Genomic DNA, 23,394 nt, shown 5'->3' with positions numbered 1-23,394 from the left:
TGAATCCTGCATGCAAACTATGACATTGTGATGATTGCTAGAACGTAGGGCAGATCAATCAGCTGAGCAAGTGAAGGGCTGGGTCTGATCCTGGCTCCTCTTTGATGCTTGCCCGGAAAGCAGTTTTTGAGGCGACTGCCCCCCCCATACCTCCTCCATCACCATCCCACCTATATCATGCCCACCCCGCTTAGGTCTCTGGAGTTGGAGAAGCATGGCTAAAGGGAGCTGGAGAGTCCCTCTTCCACTGTGGGATCCTCTAGGCTGAGCTGATGTATCCTAGTGGTTAAGTGGTTGGGCTGTGAATCAGCGCTCTGCTGGTTCGACTCCCACTACTGCCATGAGCTCAGCAGGAGGCCTTGGGTAAGCCACTCCTCTCAGCCCCAGCTCCCCAGCTGTATTGTGGGGATAATAATAATTAGTAGGGAACTAATCTGTCTAGAAGACCTGCTGTAGCATAGCAGTTGTGGTAGGGCTGTGAGGCAGCACTCTGCTGGTTCAACTCCCACTATTGCCATGAGCTCAGCAAGTGGCCTTGGGTAAGTCACTCCTCTCAGCCCCAGCTCCCGAGCTGTATTGTGGGGATAATAATTAGTAGGGAACTAATCTGTCTAGATGAGCTGCTGTAGCATAGTGGTTGTGGTAGGGCTGTGAGGCAGCACTCTGCTGGTTCGACTCCCACTATTGCCATGAGCTCAGTAAGCGGCCTTGGGTAAGCCACTCCTCTCAGCCCCAGCTCCCCAGCTGCATTATGGGGATAATAACAACACTGACTTTGTTCACCGCTCTGAGTGGGGCACTCACCTGCCTAGAAAAGCATTATATATGCCCAATTATTATTATTAGGCTATTTTCCATTTCCCATCTACCTCTCTGGCTGCTGACCATTCCTTGTTTCCTTTTCTAAAGTACACCTTGAAGATGAGAAGCTTGCACTTTAAAAAAAAAAATGGAAGCAGAGTGCCCTGCTTAGTTCTTTGGTCCATCCCACGAATAAATGATGCAAAGTGGAAGAAAGCGGATAGGCTCAACGTGCATGGTGGACATGGTTTCCAGATCCAATAGCCTTGGTCCCACGTAGCTATGCTTGCATTGTTCTGTGTTGTGCAACAGGCATGACAACAACACCGTCTGGGATCATCATTGAGATTATTTTTTTTTAATCAGGAATGACAATGGTTAACAGGGCAATGGCATTTTACAGGACTGGGGTTGAGGGGGGAGAGAGACCATTTGCTCCCAAGCAGCTTCTTGCTCAGGGCCCCCCAGTAGCAGTTCCCAGGTTGCAACTGGCTTTTGCCACAAGCAAATTGTGTAGTGGAAAGAACCCCAGACCAGAATTTGGCGCCTCTTTGCAGACAGGCATGAGGCAGCATGAGCTGGAGGACGTGGTGGACAGCCCCACAGGACACTCCGTCCCTGGGAGGAAAGGCTGAAGAGTCTTGGGGCCAAGCTAGAAGTGACGAATTGCACTTGAATGGCAAGTGAACAGACTCCTCCCTGTTCGCTTGCACTCCACTCGATGGAGTGCAAGTGGAGCACAAATGAACAGGGAGGAATACATGTGAGTCTGTTCATTTGCCATTCAAGTGTAATTCGTCACTTCTAGCTTGGCTCTTGGAGAGGAAAGACAATTAAAGAGAGGGACACCGTAGATGTTGATAAAGCTGTGGATGGGGTAGAAGAAGTGAACACCCCCACGTCCTCCTCCCGTAATCCAAAACATCCTATGCAGCTGACCAAGTCTTTTCACGCAGCACACAACCATCTGGTAGGACTCACTGCCACTGAGAGAGCACTTAGTTTAGAATACTTTTTAGAGGAGCTAAACTCATCATGTTCTCCGCCCAAACGGCTAAATAGAACCTCCTTGTTCAGCAGCAGTGAGCATCAGCTGCTGGGGTGGGGGAAGCAAGGGAGGGGTTGGGCTCCAGGGCCTACTCAGGGCCCTTCCTGAGGGTGTGTGGCTGGCCCTCTGGGGAAGAAGAATGCTGGACTGGATCCAGTTGGGCTCTTGGGATCGTCCCGGTATTCAGTTTTCTCAGGGGTCTGGGGAGGAGAAGGTGAGCATCTCCCGCAACATTCCCAACTGCAGTTTTGTTCCCTGCACTGGGGAAGAGCTGGGGGGGGGGAGGAACCTGCAAGGGAGAAAAACAGCTGCTCGGACCCCCCCCCCCCTCCACCCTGGCGTTGAACACCATTCAGGGGGTCTGACAACCAGCAAGAAATTCATTGGCACAAAGGAAGTTGGCAATGGGTTCCTGCAAGCTTTGCTTCCGGGGCTTCTGTTCCCCAGCCAAATAAGCCATTCTTTTGGCCAAGCTACTAAAGCTATGCCAGAATGTAACTTGCAGGTAATCTCCCATCTACAGACCTCAGCCCTTACCTCTGTATCCCGTCCCTTCCCAGTTTAGCCCCACCTTTTCCCCAGCTTTATCAGGATGCCCGTCCGGGGGAACAGGGCAGGTTGCCAACCCCCCACAGCCCCTGCTCTTATCATTTACAAAGTGCTATTTGTGTCTACTGATCCCGTGGCAGATTAACAAAAGCTAATAAAGAACGGATCCTTGCCCCAAAGGGGTTACAGTCCTGCCCAACAAGACAAGTAAACAACAAGGTTGATGGCATTTTCAGGTTGCCAGAATGGAGTGGAAACGAGAGGAGGGCAGGGCTTTTTTTCAGCAGGAACGCGGTGGAACGGAATTCTGGCACGTCTTGAAAATGGTCACATGGCCAGAGGCCCCGCCCCCTGATTTCCAGACAGAAGGGAGTTTAGATTGCCCTCCGTGCAGTAGCCAAGTTATCATTTTTGCCTAGGGCAATTTAAACTTTTAAAAACTCCCCCCCTTGTTCCAAAGTGACATCATCACACGGTCCCAGGAGTGTGCACGCACTTTGCGCATGTGCATGTGGTACCAGAGGCACCACCTCCCGCCAGGAGTTGCCCCCTGTGCTGGCAACCCACTGAGTTCCACCACCTCTTTTCCCAGAAAAAAAGCCCTGGAGGAGGGTAACTGTAGTCCAATGCAGATTGGGTAGTGGAGGGGCTCTTTTGGAATCCCTGCTGGATGCTTTCCAACACATGCAAAAAAAAAGAGGCGTAAACCCTCACCAAAAGACTTATTCTCTTGGTGGCACAACGTGAATCTCTTTGTCAACCAAACACCACCACATCTTAAAAGTCAAGAGAATCTGGTAAGGGTAAAACTGGATATCCCTCCTTTTTTGGAAACCCAGAGAAATCCCCCCAAAAGCTTTACCCGAAGCATTAATAACAGCAAGTTGCGAGAAGCCAAGACAGACCCTCAAATCTTCCCACAGGGGTGGAGAAGAAGAGGGTGAGCAGAAGGATTAGCAGCTGCAGCCAGAGACAAGCAGCCGGACGCAAGCCGGACTTCCAGGCAGCTTGGACGTTCCGGTATGTAAACCGGATCATACGTGTTCCTGTTCTGAGCTTCACCACAGGCCGCTTTTGGCACCGTCAGTTTACTCAGAGGGGATGAATTCCCCAGCACTCTGGAAGAGAAAGGAAAAGTGAAGATTTCCTCACAGGCCAATTGTTGTGCTGTGACTCTGCCGTTCCCTACACCTGGAATGGTTTCCATTTCCCATCTTTCCCCTTCTTCTTGGGCTCTGTGCTATCTGCAGCCTTGTAGCAGTAAACTCCAAAGAGTTTGTATTTCTTCTCAGGAAAGCCCAGGTTGCGGACTCCGGGCTCCCGGCCTCCACACCGAGACCGGGGGTTGACGATGGGGTACCGGATGCTTCCGTCGCTCACCCAGCCTGCCTCACACTTGTCCAGAAGTTGGATCTTCCATGCAGCATACAGCTGGCCTACCTTGGCCACCACAGCACCGTTCTTCTGGCAGGCCTGGATGGCCTCAGGGAAGCTCAGCTTTCGATAGGTCTTGAGAAAGTAGACTTTGCCTGAAAGGGAAGGTGAGAAGGGCAAAGTTTAGTGTAATGGTTAAGAGTGGCAGGACTCTAATCTGGAGTGCCAGGTTTGATTCCTCAGTCCTCCGCTTGAAGCCAGCTGGGTGACCTTGGACCAGTCACAGCTTCTCAGAGCTCTCTCAGCTCAACCCACCTCACAGGATGTTTTTTGTGGGGATAATAACAACATACTTTGTAAACAGCTCTGAGTCAGTGTTAAGTCGTCCTGAAGGGTGGCATATACATCAAATGTTGTTGTTGTTATTAAAGCATGTGAAAGGTGGAAGGGGCCCAAGGAGCTAAAAAAAACCCAGCAAGCCAAGAAGGTGGTGTGGGTTACCCCTCCACCCTATCCTTCTCCACATGCCTGTAACTGCCCCTCATCTCTCTCCTTACCACCCCCAATTAGTTCAGATGTGTCTGCTGAAATTTCCACAAATCCTAAAGCCTGCCCAGGGGAGAAAGTGAATATTTGGGGCCTGTTTCAGGATTTGGGAGGTCTGTAAATAAAACAGTACCCACAGCGGCCCCTTGTTCAGCAAGCAAAAGTCATCCTCAGCTCAGCCTTGAGATCTCAAGGTGTGAGAAAGGTTCTTCTCTGCTGGAGACCCTAGAGATTAAGGGCCTGGTGGTAGGGTTGCCAACCTCCAGGTGGTGGCTGGGGAGCTCCTGGAATTACAACTGATCTCCAGGTTACAGAGATCAGTTCCCTTGGAGAAAATGGTGGCTTTGGAGGGTGGACTCTATGGAAGGTCCCTATGCTGAGGTCCCATCCCTCCCCAAACCCCACCCTCTCCAGGCTCTGCTCCAGAAATCTCCAGGAATTTCCCTACCTGGATCTGGCAACCATACTAGCAAACCACTGCACTTGTTGCCACCCCCTTTGGATCTGCCAGGCATTCTGTTCCACAGCTGGACCTTTCTGCTATTTGTTCTGCCACTGATTGCTCAAATGAAACCCCTGCTGCTCCTTGCCTGGACTCCTGCAAGTAAAGAGCCATTCACATCTGCAGACAAACCCCACAGGGTTCCTCCATCATCCCTGCTAACTGCGTGCACAATTTGTATTTTGCTCCATCCCAGGACCCATATAGAAGGGGTTCACCACCACCAATGTTTTCCAGACCCAGTATAAGCCTCTTACACCAATGGCATTCTACATTTTGGCTGCCTGGGTTTTTTGCAAGTACCCAAGCCACTTGAAGAGACACCTGGCCAGTCAACCCTCTCTCACCTTTGCTGGCGCCTGGCCTTGGACTGTGGAAGTGACAGGCAGAAATACGTTCATTTTGCCAGCTGTGCAATGTTATTTGTTTTTAAGTTGCAGCAGACCCTTGGCAGAAATGTTTCTTACCAAGATTTTTTTGCCACTTGTTTTTACATTTACGGTTCATTAATTTGAAGAGCTGTTTGTTAAGTGGTTGGGAGGTGCATCAGCACTCTGCTGGTTGGAATCTCGGGACTGCCATGAGATCAGCAGGTGGCTTTGGGTCAGCCACTCCTCTCCGCCCCATCTCCCAGCTGTACTGTGAGGATTAAAAACAACACCGACTTTGTTCCCTGCTCTTAAGTGGGGCACTAATCTGCCTACAGCTGTATGTAAGAGGTTATTATTATTGGTTATTGATTATAGTCATTTCCTAATGTATTCTTAGTTAGCTACACCAGAAATGAAAAATCTTACTGGCACTAAATTCTATCTCATCCATTTTTATCCTTTCTTCTTCCAAGAGCCTAGGGTGACGGCTTACCAAGTTCTCTGTTCCCCATTTTATTCTGACAATGACCCTGCAAGGTAGGTTTGGCTGAAAGAGGGAGTGTGTTTCCAGGGCAGTTATAAGAACTGGAACTCAGATCTGTGAGATTCTAGTCCAGCAGTCTCGATACATCCCACCAGCTCCATCCAAATGATTCTCACATATTTATGCTTTTTTTTAAAAAAAAATGATCTCACAGATCATTTCAGAAATATTTTATAGCCATTTTTCTAAGTCAACAACTAAACTACCTGGCAGGGCTGTTTCAATGATAACGAAGGGAAGGAGTGGAGAAAAGAGCCCAGGTAAGCCAGTCTGAGCCCTCAGGAGAGAAGGGCAAATATTTTTTTAAAAAATGATACATAAATACACTGAGATAAACCCTGGACAATTCTGGTTCTCCCCTCCCTCCACAGTTGAATGTGAGGTCCAAACAATATTAGCAGGGGTCATTTCATAGAAAAAGAGCTGGAGGAACTCATTAGCATATGTCACGCCCTTTGCCATCGCCGGAAGTGTGTCATTGGCATAACTGATTTGCATATGCCACACCCCCTGACATCACCTGTCCTGGCTGTTTTGGACCCAATCCTAGCCATTCAGGGCCGAAATTGGGCCCAAAATGGCAAAAGGGGGCTGAAAATGGGCCCAAAATGGTCAGGATCAGGCCGCTGCTGAGCAAGAGAGTGATCCACCACCCATCAGAGGCCCGATCTGGGCCGTTTTGGCTCCAGTCCAGGCTGAAACGGGCCCAAAATGGCCGAGAATCAGGTGGGCATGGCCACCTGACATGTGACCTCTTTGGGGAACTGCCGGAACTGCGTTCCAGCGCGTTCCCCCTCGAAATGAGCCCTGAATATTAGTAATATATAATTACACAGATAAAAATCAGGCAAACATAATAAAGGGTTTAAATTATTTTTGGCACAGAGCAAAATTGTGTTTGGGCCAGAGTTAGAATAAAAGACTCCCCCTCTCCCATACAGGTTTTATTACTAAGGCATCTTGACAACCTGCTGTTAACATATTGCCGGTATATAAATCTGCCGACCCTGATGGTTCCGCAGCCGTGTTCGGCTTCTGGCAAACGACTGGCAACTGGCAGCCGCTGCTGCAAACTCCACCAGTCAAGTCAGTGAATAATGAAACGGTCTAAGCTGGAGGAGGAGGTAAAGGAGGAGACCATGATCACCCCTCTTTCCTATATGAACCAGGTTAAAAAAAAAGGACTGTGCCACTCCCTCAATTCAACAGCTAGGTCAATTGATTTCAAAATTTTGCATTGACTAACTGGGAAGCATTTTTTAAAATTCCTGTTAATTATTTTAGTATGATGACCTACAAAAGTTGCAGGTGCCAGATAATGTCTTAGAAGAAGCATTTGGATTGCCAAGTTTGGGTTGTAATTCCAGGAGACGTCCAGGTCCAATCTGGAAGTTGGCAAGCACACACCCCTCCAGTTCACATCACAGAATGCTATGTTTGGGTCCAAATTGGCCCTGGTGCAATGATGCCGCTTCCAGGCACATCGGAAGTAAAGTCACTGTGCGGCTGCAGGCGCACCTGTGCACATGGAGCTCTGGTAAGTGGCTGTGCCCCTTCATGCCCCTGATAAATGAATTCAGTGCACACACAACTTGCCCTCACTCAGGGAGAGGGGCAGGCTATGGTGGGCAAACCTCCCACCCTGGAACGCCATCCTCTATTGCTGCCTAATAAGGTAGCAGAGGGGAAATAGAGTGGGGTAGAGGAAATTGTGCCACGCAATGTCACTTCCAGCTGCACCTGGAAGGAGATAAATGAATATTTATTTGCGGTCAAAGACCATTACAATGGCAATTCATCCTTAACAATCAATGGAATAATTAATTCCAGCATAAAAGTGTAAAAAGACATAAAAATATACATTTAGCTTTTAAAATATTAAAAGACACATTAGAATGTATTAGAATACATATATATATATATATATATAGTTCCCTGGGAACAGAAATAATCCTGATATTAATATTAAAATAGAAAAATTGTGAAAGGAGCAAAACAGACTATGTATGGCCATGCTTCTTATTATGGAATTTAACCAAATGGAGACAAAATTTGGCTATTAGCCTGGAGATAGTTGGATTTTCATCAATTATTTATTTATTTATTTATTTATTTATTTATTATATTTTTAATCTGCCCTCCCCGCAAGCAGGCTCAGGGCAAGGTACCACATTGATTAAAATACAACATAAAAACAATAATCACAGCATAAAAACAGCAATCAATAAAACCATTCCAGGACGGGGCAGTCCTACTTTCCTGCCCGTCAGCATACAAAAAGGAGAGGTAGTAGAATCAGGAGTTTCTCCAGGCAGCCCTTATCTGCCTCTACCGTTGGTCTGTCTAAGAGAGGGGAAATAAACTCGTTCCTATAGACTTGATGGAAGGGACAGCAAAAGAACATATGAACAAGTGATTCCACTTCACCAATGGAACAATGGCAGTATTTGTCCTCGTATGGAATCTTCCTATATTTCCCTTCGATGACCACATCAGGCCAGGGTGAAAGCTCTTCTATAGGATGGGACATCCAAGTGAGTGAGATATCTGGCCATACCCATAATATCTGGCTCCTACCTGGTGGAACGCTCTGTCTACTGAGACCAGGGCCCGGCAGGATTTAATATCTTTCCGCCGGGCCTATAAGACAGAGTTGTTCCGCCAGGATCATGGCTGAGGTTGGGCCTCCGCTGGCCGGAGGATACAACATCTACCCTCCTCCCTGTGAAAGCTGCCCACCACTGTTTGTTTTTCAGCTGCTGTTACTGTGCTGCTATATCTAGTTGTACTGTTGTATTGCTTGTTAACAGCTGTATTGCTGCCGCCAGGAATTTAGTGCTGCTATTTTTATATGATGTTTTAATGTTTTAATACGGAATGTTTAAAAATGATTTTAAGGTTGTTATCTGCCCTGAGCCCACTTGCGGGGAGGGCGGAATGCAAATATGATATAAATAAATAATAAATAAACATATCTAGATTCCCTAGGGACCATAAAATAAGGAGACTGAATTAAATCTCGTTGGGGTTCTATGTCTCTCATCCTTTGTTTAATGATACCTTTCACCTGGGCACTGCCCTGAGTCATCAGAGCCAAACTACAAGTGATGCCTGACACAGGTCGGACACTTGTCAGCTTCCCTCAAGTTTTGATGGGAAATGTAGGCATCCTGGTCTTGCAGCTGTAATGGAGAGCCAAGCTGCAAGACCAGGACACCTACATTTCTCATCAAAACTTGAGGTAAGCTGACAAGTGTCCAACCTGTGTAAGGCATCACTTGTAGCTTGGGTCTCAGTAGGCCGTTAGGCAAGAGTCCCATTCTTTCTAGGTTGCTTTTAACCATCCGCATCCACCTAGGCTGGTAAGGATCTTGCACCTGGAAGGGACATCACATGATGTTCTAGAAATTTCCCTGATCTCTATGGTTTTGACCCTACAGCATCATGTGACATGATGATACAGCAGCTGGAAGTGATGTCACAGCATCATGTGATTCTGTTTCGCCAGGTCCCCCCCCCCCCCAGTCTCCCAAGCAACTTTAAATCATTCCTCTGTCCCTTACCATTCAAGTTGGAAGTAAAGCAGAACGCATCATAACGTTCGTCATCTTTGTGTCGGTATCCATAGTTCCTCACCCCAACAGGGGTCTCCTTCTGTCCACATTCATCTCTGGGCTTGGAAATGGGATATTGCACTGATCCATCCTCTAACCACCCGGCGTTGCACCAATCCATTCCTTCCAGCCAGGCTTCATGCAGTTGGTCATAGGAGGCCAGGATCCCATCCTGTTCCAGGCACGCTTTCTGTGCCTCGTGGAAGTTCAAGGTGTAGCGGCCCAGGCGTGGGTGGTATGGGAAAATCACCCCTGAGGGAGACCACAATACAAGAATCAACTTGAGGGATAAGACCGAAGGAGTCACCAAGCCCCGCATCCCTCTTCCTAAAAGTAGTCAGCCAGATGCCTCCAGGTAGCCTACAAGCAAGGCACAAAAGCAACAGCACCCCCTAGCATTTGGTACTCTGAGACAGACTGCCTCTGGACATGGAGGTTCCATTTAGCCAGCATGGCTTAGAGCCACTGACAAGACAACAACGTGTGATGAGTTAAGTTTAACACCCAGACCGCAACAAGGTATGTGGGGGTAATACGGTTGAATTCCCCTTCCTTGGAAATAGCATAAGCCTTCCAAAATGAGTTCAGAATTGCCCTATTTAAGCCAGCCCTTTTTTTCAGAGCAGAACAGTAGTTATAAGTTTCTGTTTTAAAATCTTGTTGCAATGGGCTGTATTCTCTTTCTTGCAGGGCTGGCTACATACCTATTATTAGTAATTTTTCCAAAAAAAAACAACCCCAAAACCCTAGGCAGCATCTTGTTAGATCAAAAACGGCACTAAAGTAGCCATTAACAGAGCTTCCCCCTCTGAAGAGAACCCAGAGCAGCAATTCATGCAGTGGCACAAATGGATACTCTCCCTGATGGGTGACTCGTGCAGATGGGCTGCGGGGAGGACCTGCTTTGGCTCACAGAAATCGTTTGTCATTTAATGAATTCCTTTCTGCAGCACTCCAGGGTTTGATGGCTTGTTTGAGGATTACGGTCGTAATAGCCCCAGAGGCGGACAACTTCCTGGAGAAATCTCATTTTATTGCAGCAAGCAGCTTCCATGTCCTCTCCCTGCAATCCAATCCTAACTCAATCTCACAGTTTAACATCAACCCCCAGCGGCACTGGATATTAACTTGGTCCAGCGGGAGCAGCCCAAGGCAGCAGGAGAGAAGGGGACCATTTACGGGCACATCTTTCCCCTGCACAGTGTAGAGAGCCTGGGCTTTGGAAACAGAAATAGATGTGGATATGTCTAAAGTCCTCGTTGTCCAAACTTAAACCCAGAATTTGGAGTCCTGAATTATTTGATCTTGTTTCCAAAGGGAAGCTGATGCACTAAAGACCCTTTGTTGTTTTGCTTAAGTCCAAATTTTGGACAGAACACAGGGCCTGAGCCAAGCTTGCAGTTTTCAGCAATTTGTTCGCCTCTTCTGCACGTGAAAACATTATCAATGAGCATTGATAAGACTCTGAAACAAAGCTACCTGGGTGCCATTGTAAACACTCTTGGAGGGGATTCTCTTGGAGGGCCCTCACAGAACCAGGAGCCAGCTGAGCCAAACCCCCGCAACTCTGCCAATGACCCAAAGGCCACCTGGTTCAGACAAGGTTGCAACCCCAAGCTGGCAGTGTGGTGGGAGAATTGTGGGGGGGGGGGGGAGAAATCACTTTTGTTGCAAAATCCGAAGTGATGCCGTCACATCAGGGAAATGCTCTAGGATTCCCCCAAAACTCTATGGTTAAACTACAGTTTTGGACTTGAAGTGATGCTGTGCATTGGCGTGCTGTGAAATCTCCCCTGCTGTTCCCTCCACCTCCTATCTGAGCAGGGAGGCCAGGCTGGGAGAGGTTCTTCTTACACATATCCTTCATCGGTCCTGGTGGTTGGTGCCAGCTCACAAATCACCTCTTTCCACACTGCTGCCAGTTTGGGGAGGAGAGCTAGTGCCTCATCTTGGCACTGCTGAACTGATTACTCCCTGCAGTATTGACTTCTAGAGCCACAGGGGCTGCTCAGCTTGGCTTGCTCCGGGGCCATCTTCATATTTCAATCCACTCCTGTGCAGTGACATGGTGATGTTACTTGTCGAGTGCCCAGGGAGTGACATTATCATGTAAGGGTGATGCTTTAGCCTTTGCCCAACACTTTATGAGTTTTGGACAGATGCAAGAGCATCACCTAGACTGTGGCCTTGCCCCTCCCTGGGAGAATTTGGGAGGCAGGTACAGGTACACCAGCACCACACTGACAAAAACCAGAAGTGACATCATTACAGTGGAGGATAACACTCTAGGATCCACCAAAACTCTGGTTAAACCATAGAGTTTTTGGCATATCCTAGAAGGACTGCCTGATCACATGCTTATGCAACGCCGATGCACTCACCCCACTTCCCCAGATCTCACAATGAACAGGATATAAGCCCTAGCATCACCTGACGTGGTGGCATCACTTCTGGATTGCTCCAGAAGTGACATAAGTGATAGGTGCTATACCGTTCGATTACCCCTCTCCATTTTCCTCAGCAGTATTTTTATGCTGCCCTGCTAGGGTTGCTTGCATGAGGCCGGCAACCAGCAAGAGATTCAGTGAGTCAGAGGTGGGCCTTGCCTCCCAATGCCTGAGAGAGAACAGTATCATTGTCCAGCATAAGTTGCGAGTCATCAGTGTGTTGAACTGGTTTGAGCTGTATGTGACCAGCAGGAGATTCAGTGAGTCAGAAGTGGGCCTTGCCTCCCAATGCCCGAGAGAGAATAGCATCATTGTCCAGCATAAGTTGTGAGTCATCAATGTGGCTGAATCCACACCCCCTCGGAGCGTCCTGGCGTTGCACTAAATGTTCGCTAAACACCTGGAAGTATAGCGTCTTTCTAGCACGATTCAGAAATCGTGCTAGAAAGATGCTATACTTCTAGGTGTTTAGCGAACATTTAGCGCAACGCCAGGACGCTCCGAGGGCGTGTGGATTCAGCCTGTGTTGAACTGGTTTGAGCTGTATGTGACTACCAGTGCTGTTCTGTTGTTGTTTTGTTTGGGCTTATTTCTCACAGGAATTGGGAGGCAAACTTTTTATTGAATTCAAAGAGCCCCCAAGCCTTAAACAACAACTCACTCTCAACAAAACACTTCTCAACACAAAAACAGACTCTGAGACCAGGGACTGCAATAAACCAACGCTACCCCTATATACACTCCAACAACACAATAACTGGATCTAACAGTACCAGCTATACCATCTCAGAAGCATTCACTTGTTCATTTTACAATATGCTTTCAAGTGTCAGCAATGCCCTTCAACTCACTCTATTGGACAAACAGGTCAGTCCCTTCGCAAAAGAATGAATGGACATAAATCTGATATCAAAAACCACAGCACTCAAAAACCAGTGGGAGAACATTTCTCTCTGCCAGGACATTCCATCGCTGATTTAAGAGTAGCAGTTCTCAAACAGAGAAACTTCAAAAGAAAATTAGAGAGTGAAATTGCTGAAACCGAGTTTATTTGCAAACTTGGAACAATGGATCCCCCAGGATTAAATCAGGACGTAGGATTTTTCTCACAGATGCTAATTTTCTGCACTTTGCACCCTTACTCTATCAAGCTAATTACAAAATGTATTATAGCTAGCTTCCTGACACTCTAATTTGCAATACCCTTCCCACCTTCTGCCTGGATTATAATGCCTCCTTCCTTTTTCCACTTCTTGTATCTGACAAAGGGAGCTTTGACTCCTGAATATCCTGGAAATCTAGTTGGTCTTTAAGGATCTTTGTTTATGGAATTGCGGGGGGGGGGGGGACGCTTTCCAGCACCTTCAGCTACCTGCAACTCAAGCTCTTGTGGAAATTTTTGGCTGTGCTTTTGCTGGTTTTCGTATCTCCCTCCTCTCTTTCCTTTCTTTCATCCCTCTCCTGTCCCATGTTGGAGCATTTCTGGGGTGCTTTATCGTAGCTCTTATTGACTTTTATTGTCGCTGAAGGTTTACATGTCAGCAGCTAATAAAATTGGGAAGATAGATGGCAGGGAACAGATTCGTAAAAGATCCCAACCAGAGGCAGTATATGTGCGTATGTGGGGAGCTTTCCACAGGGAGAAATAAAAAACAAATAAAACAGTTCCAGAGGGTGGGGAGGGAGCAAAGCCCCCAGTGGGATCCTTCTGAATTTGTGCCTTCACGGACTCTGCCTTCCCCAAACAGCTATTCCAACTCATTTAATTTAAAATCAGCTAGAACCGCATTCCAGCCTCAGGCTTCCATGCATACCTCTCAAATATGAAAAATTGCTCTGCCTAAGTGAAAGAATATAAGGATACCTCTGGGAGGAGGCCCCATTTGTTTCTGCATGGGTCATAGGGTTGCCAGCCTCCAGGTGGTAGCTGGAGATCTCCCAGAATTACAACTGATCTTTAGGCAACAGAGACCCGTTCCCCTGGAGAAAATGGCTGCTCTGACAGGTGAACTCTGTGGAATTATACTCCACAGAGGTCCCTCTCCTCCCTAAACCTCACCCTCTCCAGGCTCCAACCACAAAATCTCCAGGAATTTCCCAACCTGGACCTGGCAACCCTAATGAGTCGCCGAGAGAGAGAGAGGATGAACAGATACATCTCCTCGGGGTCTTTGCATACGATTCATATTTTTAGAAACTGCCATCACACTTCCTTGAACTCAATCCAGCCGATCATTGAGGGGTCCTTGCTTTGAACGTAGAAGGCTCTGGGTTCTATCCTTGCCCCCTGCAGTTGACGGATCCCATAAGTGGAGAAAGACCTTTCTCTGCTGGAGACCCTGGAGAACGGCTGCCAGTCAGAGCGCGCAGTATCAAACGTGAACAAGCAGTACCAAACTAGAACACATAGTCGCTGTCCGGCGACGCCGGCCTTTAGTCCACCCCCACCAACAGCCCTGCAGCAGCAGACACCCCCTTTAGGCCCTGCAGCGCGGCCTCTGGCAGTACCTCCGTTGCAGGAGCCCCTACAGGCCTCCCTCACCCTCAGGCCAGTTGCAGCCGACGCCCAGGCAGCCTGCAGCCCCTCAGCAGACTCACCCTTCTGCTGCAGTTGCCCAGACGGCTCCACCTCGTCCAGGCCCACCGGAGTTTGCCAGCAGCACCAGCCAGGCAGGCCCAGGCCCCGAGCTGCCAGGGGAGCCACTGGGGAGGGTCCAGAAGCAGCAGGGGGGAGCCAGGCAGAGAGCAGACCAAATGCCCCACCCTGGGCCGGGATGGAGTGGGTGGGGCCAGGAGACTGCCAAGTCTACCCAGCCCTCCTGTCAGATAGGCCGGGAGCAAGGCCAGTCAGGGAGACTGGGTGGCAATTGGGGGCAGAGCCAGGGAGGTGGGGCAAGCGGAGGCCTTTAAATTCAGGTTCCTGTGAAGGCCAAGGAGGATTTTGCAGGGAGAGGCAGCTGGCAGGGCAGGAGAAGGAACCAGGGTCGAATCCACATTCACCCATTACCCGCATTTTTAACAGATATCTTCCGTTTGCTTCCAATCCACATGTTTATCCTCTTCGTTCACATTCATGCTTCCAATCCGTCTTTCTCGCGCGATCCTCCAGTCACATGGCCACTTGAAAAACCGCTTTTGTGGGCGGGACCTTATATTCCCACCCATTTTTTAAAAAACTTTTGAGCGCACTTTTCCGTTATTTCGATTTTACCATATAAGGAAACATCATCAAAGCGCTATATCACGTGAACGAGTCTTTGGAATAACGATATTATGCTATATAGAAGCCAATGCCTTACTTCGTCGGGACATTGACGGAGAACCTATATTCCCAGACGTGTGTAACCCCCCTCTCTTTGCAACCATCTATCGACTCAAGCACCGTCAATAATCTAGGATACTTAATTTTGAAAGATCGATAGGGAGAATCTTGCAGGAAATAAATAAAATGTACTTTATTCATCAGTAATGCGTAAAAGCGAAGCTCTGCTAAGAGTGAATTAAAACTTTTGAAAAGACTTTCCACATGAAAGAACATCATCCCAAACAGTATTCGAGCTACTGTGAAGTGTCATAGGGGACTGAGTATACGCGGGGAAAGGCAGGAAGCATGATACCTGTACTGCTATGTGATCTTTATTTATACTTCGTAATTTCGCTATTACTTTCATCTATAGAAAAATAAAAAATTGAAAAAAACAGGGAGCTGCGTGAGGACAGTATCAGGATAGATTGCCCAAAAAAAGATATTACTGTCAACCAGGTATGATTTCAAAGACATCTGAGTTTTGATTCCCATGGAATGAAAGGAAAAATGAGAAACAGGCGTTAACATACTACGGAGCAGTTGATAATAGAATCGGCCAATGGGAACGCAGGGAACGGCAGGGGAGACTTGAATGGGGGTGGTTTAAAAAAATGGCACGTAAATTTCGCTTTGTAGGCTTTCACGTCCACCGTGAAACTCCCGCAAGAAACCAGCGACTGAAGATCCGAGATAAATGCGAAAGAAATGCGTGTCGTGGATCAAGTAATGTGACCAGCACTCGGGAATGCAGAGAAAAGGTGGGGGAAAAGCGTTGAAAAAGGAGTAATGTGGATTCGACCCAGGTGGTGCAACCCTCTTCCCTGCCCATCTGAGGCCGGAGGACACCTGCCTGGGGAGCTGGGAGGATGGCAGGCCGTGAGGAGAGGGCGCCAGTGAGGGAGGAGCCTCACAGTCACATACACATGAACCTGCCATATACCAAATCAGACCATCAGGTCCATCACGGGCAGCCCTGTCTACTCAGTCTGGCAGCAGCCACCCCAGGTTCTCAGGCAGAGGTCTTTCATATCGCATCACCTGCACCCTGGTCCCTTTAACTGAAGATGCCTTCTGCGTGCCAAACAGATGCCGTACTGCAGAGCCACAGCCCCTCCCCTCATAGACCAAAGGTCTGGTCTGATTCGGCACTGGGCAGTTCTGTATGGGGTGCGGACTATGCAATTCACAATGCAAATTTTCCTGATATCGCCATCTCTGTTAAATTCATGCAAGCCCTTCTCTGGGCTGATTTTATACACCAACTCTCCCCCTCCGTTTCTCCCACTTCTCAATGAGGTGGGGCAGCGTGACCCCCTTTGGTATCCCTCACCCTGAACAGCCTCCCATTACCTTCCAGGTCCAGCTTGACCATCCCTGCGTCATCCTCCAGTTCGTTGGTCACCTCGCACTCATAGCGCCCGTAATCCTGCAGGGTGACGTTCCGGATGATTAGCGAGGCATCTCCGGCATCGTCCTCCTGCAGTGCCGTGCGGCCCCGGTAGCTCCCAAAGGCCCTGCGCTCTTTGCCCATGGCCACAAAAACATCCTCAAAGGACATGGGGTCTACCACCTTGGTCCACTTCAAGCGGATCTCATCGGGGTCGTGGGCTGACATATCGTAGTGAAAGCGGCAAGGGAGGATGATTGTCCCGCCACGGTGGGTCACCACCTTGCCCGGTGCCGTCTGCACCACTACAGCACCGCTGTCATCCTCTGAAAACAGAGAAGGGTATTAGGACCCCTGGATCCAGAACCTCTACCCAAAAGTAGAACGTTGCTGATATTTTTGAAAAAATAGAGACAACTCTGGTTTTCCATAGAATGCATAGTTCAAGGGTGCCCTGACCTGGATAGCCCAATTGAGCTTCATCTCATCAGATCTTGGAAGCTAAGCAGGGTTGGCCTTGGTTAGCAATGGGATGAGAGACCTCCAACAAAGACTAGCATTGCAGAGGCAGGTAATGGCAAACCACCTCTGTTGGTCTCTTGCCATGAAACCAGAGGTTGTCATATAAATTGAGGGTACTCTCCACTCCACATAGTTCAAGGGTACATGTCCCCTAGTTGTCATTTGTTTTGTGGCACAATTCAAAGTGCTTATTTTTACCATTAAGGCCCTAAACGCCTTGGGGCCAGGATAACTGAAGGACCACTTCCTCCTACATTGTTTATCCTACACATTAAGAGGCAGGTGGTGACCAAAGACAGGGCTATTTCAGTAGTGCCACCTTGTCTACGGAATGCCATTCCTCTTGAGCCTCGCCTGGCATCTACAGTGTCAATCTTTTAAAAATCATTTCATAGTATGCATTTAATCTGAAAATGTTTACATTCATTTCAAGCTGCTCAACTAGTTTCTTAATGCTGGGTTTTAATTTATAACTTTTAATGTTTGTGTTTTGTTATGTTCTTTCGTAAGCTGCCTCTGGTTGGCTCTTCAGGAGGCATGGCATAAAAAAATCCCGAAATAACAAAATACATCTATAGGAGGGGTGGGGGGGAGAGATTCACAGATCATCAAAGATCCCTGCAATGTGGCCTGGGTTTTAAGCTCACAGAACTGGAGCAGGACTTTGACACTGCTGTATTAACAAAGGATCAACTCCTTCTGTGCCTTTTGGACGAGCACTGCTCTAATCTTGGGCTGTCTTTCATAACCACCCCCATTCAGAGGTAATGCAAAGGCCCTTCTGGTAATGGTACCCCAGATTCAGAATGCTCTACCCTCTTCTGGTACCCAGCACCGTTGCTAGATATTCTCTGACAGGCACCAAACCTAATAAACTTTTATTTTTAAAAAAATCAGCATTTTGTTGGGGATATAATCAATTTGATTAGCAGAGTAGCCGAATGTGCATTGGACACAGTGAGAACACAGACACTCCAGTTTAGCTCTATAAAAATAGTTTACTGAATAAAGGATTAAAAGATTACATTGGAATAAAATAAGAAATGCCAACTGGCTACATGTTGCTAGCTTCTGAACTAAACAGAGACTTTCTTCAGTCTGGCTTAGACTGAACTGGTTACTTTCTAATACTCACTTAGACTGAGAAAAAGAGCAATAAAACTTAAGTATATCCTTTTACTTAATTGCCCTCTCCCCCATAAACTGGTTGCCCAATAGAGAATCTTAATTCTAGTTCATTAAGTATAGTGACTCCCATTTCTATGGCGGGAATCCTCGCTCCACAGCTAAGTGGTTGGATGCAAATAAGTGTTCTAAGTAAGTAACACAAACAACAGTTTAACTCTTTCATGACTGAAAGTAAACACTTGCTAATTCCCAACCATTTTTGGGGGGATCGATCTTTTTTGGGATGCAAAGTATCGAGCTTCAGAAAACAGCCGGAAAACAGCTAAAGGGGTAATTGCTTCAGGAAAGTGGTACATCAAGTTGAACATTCCCCCATGGTGTTGCTTTTATGGCCTGGTATAATCCCCGCCCTGTCTCTCCCCCAGGGCTGCTTTGAACTGGAAACATTAGAGGCATTCTGATCATGGATCTCTGACCTAGAATTGCCACATCTGGATTGGGAAAATTTCTGGAGATTTGGGGCTGGAGTAGGGCTCCCAGGTGGGCCACCAGTGGCAGGCAATTTCTGGGGATTCCTGCCTCTGCCCACCTGGCATGGGCAGGAGGAGGCAGGGCCTTAGAGATCACCTGCCATCACCAAGCAGGCGCCCACTCCCACATCTGATGTCACCAGAGTGACAGCATCACACCAGAGCTGGTCCTTGAAAAAACTGGCCCAAAAGATAGTGAAAATGGAATGGAAATGATGTCATTGAAGAAAGTGCTCTTCCCCCTGCCCTCCCACTGGTTGCCAGGGAAAACCTGGTGACCTTATGGTGGAGCTTGGGGAGGGCGGGGTTTAGGAAAGAATGGGACCTCAGTGGGGCATAATGCCATAAACTCTGCTTTCCAGAGCAACCATTCTTGAAACTGATCTCTGTAGTCTGAAGATCAGTTAGTAATTCTGGCAGATCTCCAGGGCCCACCTGGAGGATGGCAACCCTACTCTCACCTCCATCTGGAGCGAATCCTCTACTCAGTATGCAGAGGGTCCCAGCTCTGCAAACTGTCTGTCTTGGCACTAGGAGTGGTATTGAATTTCCCTTCAACTTTTAGGTTTGAATCGAAAGTTCCATTTTCTTTTATGATTCCTGCAAGTTTGGGATGAAACTGCTGTTATCCTTAAAACTGACACCTAGTCTTGAATCAATGGTAGACAGATGATTTAAAAAATAATGATCAGAAACTGGAAACTTACCAAAGAAAACAGGCAGGACAAAAAGGGGTGTTTCCCCAGCATGCACAAAAATTACAAGACATAAAAAATACGTATTTTGTGCAGCCTCCCCATTGAAGTCAGATTCCTTTGTTCATACCAGCCGTAAATTCAGACCGCTGAATTTTTGCCCCCAACAGTGCATGCATAATACTCCCACCCCAAAAACAAGAGCACCCTCACATACCTGAGACGTGTACTACTTTTTTTCGCCCTTTTTGGGTAAGGGCCAGCTGGCAGGACATGGTGAGGAGGAGCATCAAGGTGGAAACATAAAGAGGCGTCAGACCTCCAGGGAAGATCTACCAGGGGGAGAAAGAGAGCGTACATGTCTTTATAGATGCTCAAGGGGCTTCCTGGAAACACCGGCATGTCCTCCGTCAGAAACAGGATTCTAGCCTACATGGGCATACCTTGATCAGATCCAACAGGGCTGTTTTGATGTCCACAACATATTTCAGCCCCGTTTACTGCCGAGCTCAAAGGACACCAGAGAATATTACGTGGGTTCAGGAGGGAGGGGAGGGTGAACATATAATTGGCTGTTGGGCTTCTTCGTCCGGACATCCACCCCCTTCATGGCCAGCTTACCTGATCTAGGAGTCAGAAGTTGCCATTTGAAAAAGAGTGGCCCTCTTGCTGGACCCAAGAGGGAGACCAGACCTTCTCTTTATTTCTAGACACCCCCTACCAGGCTAATCTGGGGTGGGAAGAGGATAGTATCTTCTCCCTTGCTGTCCCTGGTGCTTGAAACCTCTTCCCATCGTCTGCTACATCTCTTGGTCCCCTAAACGGCTCTGCCTGGACCCACAAAGGACCCCACGTGCCACCTCTCTCCGGCATATATACATTTTGCCTTAAAATCCTTCCTCAAAGCCCTCCTTTTTTCAGCCAAGCCTGTGAAATAACCATTCCAGCAACCCACGTAAAGTCTGAGAACAGGGAACAGCCTCTGTTGGCATTTCTGCATGGTTCCCCACTCACCTCCCCTCTTCTCTCCCTCCACTTCCAGCGCTGAGATTGGAAGTTCCTTGGGGCGAGCACCTGCCTTCACAATACTCCATAGACTGAGGGTGCTTTAACATTTCAATTTCACTTTTGCATTTCCCTAAACTGGCTGTGCACAAAGACCTTCAGTCACAGGGTCGGCCAGCTATGGCATTCAGCTGATGGAAAAATCCTAACACAGGAAATTGCTTTTCTTTGTGGGGTTCAGCAGGCAATATGTGGGTTCAGGGTTCAGCTAAGAAAGGCTGTGCAAATATGTCAGGCACCGAGGACTTATTAATGCGCACATCTCATTCTGAGGGGGGGGGAATGGATTTGCAAAAAGTTCTCTGTTAGCAATGCTGCAGCAACCCAGAGAAAAATATCTTTATTCCACTCCCCTTCACTGCACTCTTTTAGAATTCAAAGCAAAATTTCTCGGTGCAGGTTGGAACGCAGCAGAATTCTGTGGTTACCTGGGGGAGAAAAAAGTTTTTCAAAAAAACTCAAGCCCATGCCCTAATCTTCCAAAAACTAATCTAGAGAATTTTGTCTTTCTTTCTTTCTGTATCTCACTGCAACTAGAAAGCATCTCAGAGATGCAGTTAACCCTCCTCCCGGCCAGCATCTCTAGGAAAGTGGTACCCAGCCGAGGGGAGGGATGCTCTCCAGAGACATTGCAGCAAACCCAACTGAGCCGATGTTGCACGATGAAGGTGAATCACAAACTGTAAGACAACCTTGCACCAAACACGACTCACCATTTCTCCTTGAAGGGGGACAGGGTGCCCCAGCCCAGAAGCGGCTCTCAGACGCTGGAGAACTTGAGACCGATGCTGTTTGCAGGGGTGGGGGGAGAAGTGAAAGAAAGGAGGGAAAACCAGGCTCTTGTTTTTTCACGTTTCTTCTTTTCCTCCTTTCCCTCTCTCTCTTTTTTTTCAGCATATATTGATGAGTTGCAGAATTCCTTCTGGCATCTTACTCAGCAAAAGTCCAAGGGAGCCAAAGACTGGCAGCTTTGGGGAGGGTGGGGAGGGGGAGAAAACAGCTGCTTGCGAGAGATTAAAAGTTGCGCAAAGGGACCAGTGGCAAAGAGATGGTGGCAATTACTGCATTAAAAGAGGCTGCAATGGGACCGGAAGGAGGGATTGTGTGTGTGGGGGGGAGAATTTTAAAGGGGAACCTGCAAATCTTTGGCTGGACAGAAGCCAGGCAGGGCTGCTGAAGACGCAGGTCTCTAGCCAAGGCCTGGCCAGGCCCAGAACACAGGCATACATTTTGGATTCAGAGGAGTTAGCCGTGTTAGTCTGTAGTAGCAACATCAAAAAGAGTCCAGTAGCACCTTTAAGACTAACCAATTTTATTGCAGCATAAGCTTTCGAGAATCATGTATCATGCATCTGACGAAGAGAACTTGATTCTCGAAAGCTTATGCTACAATAAAATTGGTTAGTCTTAAAGGTGCTACTGGACTCTTTTTGATTTTGGATTCAGTGGTGCTTATTGGGGGCCTTCAAAGTGCTGTATTCACCAAGCGGATCGTCCTTTAACTCAAACCAAACTTTGCAAGACAGCCAGTTCAGCTTGTTTATCGGGTTTCCTCGTCTCCACCATCTCCCTTTCAGGCTGCATCGCAAGAAAGGCTGGCAAAAGCGACTCTCCAATTTCTAGGTATCTGTTGTCTTCCACTTCAGCTGCAGGAAAGACTTCAAAAGAGGGTGAGAATCCTGTGGGATCCAAATGCAAACACTCTGTTTGCTTTTCATTTCTGCAGTCGGGTTTCATGGCTAGGCCAGCTCCTTGGAAACACAAAGAATCCAAAAGGGGTGAAAAGGAGAAGCAGGCTTTTTTGAATAGCACCCAGAGAGTTGCAGGATTCTACTTGGAAGTCAGAACTGGGTGACTCACATAGCATGGCGTGGCTACAGAAGGATACCTGTAGAGGGCTGCCAAACCTGTTGAACGTCTACCTGCTCACACAGCTTTTAAAGAAGTAATCCCCAAATGTGTGCTCTACTCAGCAGTAAGTCTCATTTTCTCTGATAAGACTTAGTTCCAGGAAAAGGCTCTTAGGATTGCAGCCAGGGCTTTTTTTTTGCGGGAACGCAGTGGAACGGAGTTCCGGCACCTCTTGAAAATGGTCACATGGCCGGTGGCCCTGCCCCCTGATCTCCAGACAGAGGGGAGTTGAGATGGCCCTCCGCGCCATGTGGTGCGGAGGGCAACCTAAACTCCCCTCTGTCTGGAGATCAGGGGGCGGGGCCACTGGCCATGTGACCATTTTCACGGTGGGCAATTTAAACTTTTAAAAAACTTCCCCCTCGTTCCAGGTGACCCAAAATGATGTCATTGTGCGGGATTGAGTTCCACCACTGAGTTCCACCACCTCTTTTCCCGGAAAAAAAGCCTTGGTTGCAGCTGTTAGTCTATCAGCAGTTACTATCTATAACAAAATAATGGAGCCTCCATGTTGAAAGGCAGTCTACCTCTCCACACCAGCTACATGGAGCAAACAGTGGAGGCTTGCTGCCTTCACTTCCTGCTTGTGGACTTCCCAGAAGTTTCTGCCTGCCCAAATATTGTCAGAAATGGACTGCTAATGGACCTTTAGTACAAACTAGCAGGATACTTCTGACGGACTCGCCGTCCATATGAACACCAACAGTTTTTCACCTGGATAACTAAATGGAATAGGGACGCTAGGTCCAGGTTGGGAAATTCCTGGAGATTTTGGGTGGTGGAGTCTGGAGAGGGTGGCATTTGGGGAGGGGAGGGGCCTCAGAGGGGTATAACACCACAGAGTTCACCCTTCAGCCATTTTCTCCAGGGGGACTGGTCTTTGTTGCCTGGAGAACAGCTGTAATTCCAGGAGATCTCCAGCCACCACCTGGAGGCTGGCAACCCTAAAATGCACTTCATGCACTGAGGTGGTCTTTGATCCCAAACATATGGTATTCAGTGTAAGGGGTAGCTGCTTGCTTTTGTGCCCTGAAACCGCAGGCGACTCCAAAA

The 23,394-nt window shown here is 47.9% G+C and overlaps 1 protein-coding gene across 1 annotated transcript; it reads right to left on the bottom strand.

Annotated features, from left to right (window-relative positions):
• Positions 1 to 1,215: 1,215 nt before the first annotated feature.
• HAPLN4 (hyaluronan and proteoglycan link protein 4) lies at positions 1,216 to 19,809 on the bottom strand. Its single transcript, XM_054980979.1, has 4 exons — positions 19,583 to 19,809; positions 16,454 to 16,816; positions 9,299 to 9,601; positions 1,216 to 3,927 (listed from the first exon to the last, which is right to left on the bottom strand). The coding sequence occupies exons 1-4, from the start codon at positions 19,653 to 19,655 to the stop codon at positions 3,584 to 3,586; spliced, it is 1,083 nt and encodes a 360-aa protein (XP_054836954.1). The 5' UTR covers positions 19,656 to 19,809; the 3' UTR covers positions 1,216 to 3,583.
• Between the last annotated feature and the right edge of the window lie 3,585 nt (positions 19,810 to 23,394).

The sequence above is a fragment of the Eublepharis macularius genome, chromosome 5 (genome assembly GCF_028583425.1).
Source record: "Eublepharis macularius isolate TG4126 chromosome 5, MPM_Emac_v1.0, whole genome shotgun sequence".
NCBI classification, from domain to species: Eukaryota; Metazoa; Chordata; class Lepidosauria; order Squamata; family Eublepharidae; genus Eublepharis; species Eublepharis macularius.
Note: the sequence above shows the minus strand (reverse complement) of the source record. Positions and strands in the feature narration are given on the sequence as shown.